Consider the following 3,566-nt stretch of genomic DNA (forward strand, 5'->3'; position numbering starts at 1 on the left):
ATTTGAGAAGTTCTTAAAATGTTTGAGAAATGTTAAGGATGAGGCATCCTGTATCCAACCTGAAGGATTTGCAGTTCCAATTGATCCCGCCAGACCATCTCAAACAAAATGATCATGATAACGTACTCTCGGGAATACAAAAAAAGGGAGGAACTGCGTTACCTAAGGCATTGACTGCAAAAGCAACAGTAACTAACGTGCCACGTTCAGCTGAAGTGACAGCTCCTACTTGCCTTATGCCCCGTCTTGCCACGACCTTATCAGGTCTTTGCACGGTAGTGACACCTGTCTCATCAACGTTATATATATTTTGTGGCTCGTATAGGTGTCTATCCAAAACCGTTTGCTTCCACATTTGTTTTATTAAAACTGGTTGCTCTCGAAAGGCTTGCAGCCTGAGCTACACGTACAGATAGTGAAGGGTTTCTGTTCATGAATGAACGGAACCATTCCTCACCAGCGATCTTATTTTCAACCCAAGTAGTTGGTCGCTTTAGGTTGTATTTTGTTGACAATTCAAATGCCAGCTGCCGCACTTCTTTTGTGGAAAGGCCAAAATATATATCCGCGCAACGTGTGATACATTTTGTCAGCTGCTGTTCTTGCTTGTTTGAGAATACTTTATTATGAGCAATATATCCCACGCGCTTCATCGCGTTTCCGAATGTATCGCAGCAACGTCATGCGATTAACTTCATGTATTTCCGCAGCTCTTCGTAAAGAAGTTCCGCGTTTCACTTCTTCATAAGCATATTCATAATTACTGATGTCACATCGCGCTCTTTCAGTCTTTCGCAAGCGCTTTCTGGGCATCTAGAAGCAAAAAAAAAAACAATTATGGTAATGTCACAACCGTACCCGAACCTCTCTTTCGAAAGCAAATATTCGCCATGACTTTGTCAAATAATCTACGTAAAAAGCAAATGCTTATAAAGAACTACCAATGTTCAATTTAAAACAAAAAAATGAGGTAATGAGGTAATCAAACAACGATAATCATTAAGAGAAATCGTACAAAACTACAAAATCATCGTTTTGGCATGTCTCAAAAAAAACTGGTTAATGTAGTAGGACGGTGGCTGAGCAGCTCTTTGTACTACGTTTTGTGCAGTAAAATACACTCTTTTCCCATTTGCTAAGTGCACAGCTAAATGAACAACCGTAGGATATCTCTCATGAATAGAAAAAGAAAATATTCGCCAAACTGCTTCATGACTACTAAAATAACGGCCCATTAGGTAATGGGTAACTTCATCATTGGAATTCTCTGCACCAATCCCAATCACAACCATATCACTCCCTTTGGTTACATATTTGCAAATGTATTTAATAGATTTTACTGAATGGCAAGATTCAACGTTGATGTGCGCTTTGAAGGTCTTTGATAGAATAGGTGAGTATGGAACTATCCAACGATTATCTACTTCAATATCTTGTTGATTTAATTTGACAATTGTTGATCTTCCATTGTCTGCTGTCGATCGGCGACGATACAGTGGATACCCGTCATTACCAGTAATTGTTTCCGATATTAATGTCCGTGGATATCGCTTTAAACATTTACCATCCACCATACACAGTGAATTTGGATTAAGAGTTACACAGGGACCATATATCATGTTTTTGGTAACTATATCATGCAATTCCGGATCTACTTGAATATTAGGGATTTCAGCTGATATCACTGCATCAACTTCATTTGGCCTTATTTCTCCACCAACCAAATCAGAATGTGTGTTTGTGGCAATCCTTATTTCTGCCACTCCACAGAATACATCCAGCAGCGTGACTCACCAAAAAACATTATGTTTTACAATGAAAACCATTAAAAATTTTAATTTTTGCCTAAAGACTCTGGCTGTAATATCTTGACGATCAATGGGTGATTGCCCAGGGAATAACTCTTGCTGGATTTCTGTCCAGCGGGGATTGCATGTGAATGTGATGAACAAATCAGCTGTATCATAATGACGAACATACGACATGGGCTTTTGAGCATATTCATGCATATGTCGATGGTTTCCGGTGTATGTTGCGGGAAGAATAGTCATCCGGCCAACATTCTGGGCATTTCCATCAGTATTAATCGCATCTCGAAGGTGAATATACTCTTCAGATCGGAGTTTGCTCTAATTCAAGCTCTCCGTTCTCTCCGTTTTAATTTTTACATACATGTCAACAACATATTTGTGATATAATCGCCGACATTTCAATATGTGATTTTCTTCATTTTCGCGAATCATTAGGCGGTACTTCATTGAACTAACTTTTTTGTTGGTTTCCAAACCTGTAAATAGATTTTTGTTTTAAGAACATGAAAATATAAAATTAAAATTTATAATATAGTGACTGAGATATTATCTCCACAGCTAACTAAACTAATATTTCAATTACCTGTATTGGGATCTATCATCTTGATTGAGAAATCATAGCCACCTTCACCTTGCCAAAATATAATAGGATATTGCAGTGCATCATGAGTGGTGTTTCCTTTATACGTCGTAATTAATCATTCCGACGATGTAAAACAATATCACAGGATTCCAAGTTTTCTCCAACTACAACGAAGGCAACTTCATCAATAGTTGGTGCATTGAAACGTCATGCATGTTGACCCGCAAGTGTTTTGTCAACTCTGATTACAATTCTGTGATTATCAGATGGCATCAGATCCAGTGCAGTTTTAAACAAAATAATCAATTGATTGCGTTCATGAAATAAAGTTTGTAATTGTTCTACAATAGACCTCTTTACTGAATTGTTATGTGAGCAACACAGATCAATTTCTTCTGATGAATTGCCAATGAAATAAATTTGCAGGAATTTATAGTTGCTATCTGATTCTGATACTGGTAACAGTGAACCTGTTCTATGATATATTTGGCCTTGTATCTGAAAATTTAAAAAAGTATTATGTTTCTACCAAACACTATAAAAGAAATTAATGCTATAATATGTACCTTGGAAGTTGACATAAAATTTTCCCGAATTACATTTGTTGCCCCAAATGAAGTCATTTGAAAGCAATTGTTATACTGCTGGATATTTTTCATAAAGTGGATGGAATCTGTTCCTATTCCCGAAACCAATGAGTACAATGGCTCTGATGATGGATCCAATGGCTTCATTTTTGTATTTCAATGCCTTACAATGTGGGCAAACTAAGTTCATAGATCCAATAGCAACACATTAGTCACTGTAGTCAATTGACACATCGTAACTGAAAGCAGCTCCATTCAAATTTGCGCGATTATTAGTTGAATCTCGCGTTCGCGCTTCACGCGTTTGTGATATCCGAAATCTTACACGTTCATTTGCTCGTCACGTTGTTGTGCTGTGTAATTAGAGCTGTAATTAGTTTGTTTTGCAGCATTTCGGGTTCTTCTAACAAACTTACCTCTTTTTATAGGAGGCATATCGTATATAAATTGTACCACATGCAATAATTATTGATAATACGTTTTTAAATACTTTTCACAAAACGAAATGAAACAATCAAACAAAAATGAACCGAAGAAAGCTATGGAATTTGTTTTGTTTGTCAGTTGACAAAAGAAAACTCGTGT

At 36.9% G+C, this 3,566-nt stretch overlaps 1 protein-coding gene across 1 annotated transcript; it reads right to left on the reverse strand.

Moving 5' to 3' along the window:
• Positions 1 to 624: 624 nt before the first annotated feature.
• LOC135802747 (uncharacterized) lies at positions 625 to 1,966 on the reverse strand. Its single transcript, XM_065316373.1, has 3 exons — positions 1,846 to 1,966; positions 1,206 to 1,789; positions 625 to 813 (listed from the first exon to the last, which is right to left on the reverse strand). Exons 1-3 carry the CDS (start codon positions 1,964 to 1,966, stop codon positions 625 to 627), a joined length of 894 nt encoding a protein of 297 aa, XP_065172445.1.
• Positions 1,967 to 3,566: the final 1,600 nt, after the last annotated feature.

This window comes from Atheta coriaria, unplaced genomic scaffold, assembly GCF_025399875.1.
Source record: "Atheta coriaria isolate IRGN ID8LTWV9N9 unplaced genomic scaffold, Caltech_Dcor_3.1 hic_scaffold_50_pilon, whole genome shotgun sequence".
Classification (NCBI taxonomy): domain Eukaryota; kingdom Metazoa; phylum Arthropoda; class Insecta; order Coleoptera; family Staphylinidae; genus Dalotia; species Dalotia coriaria.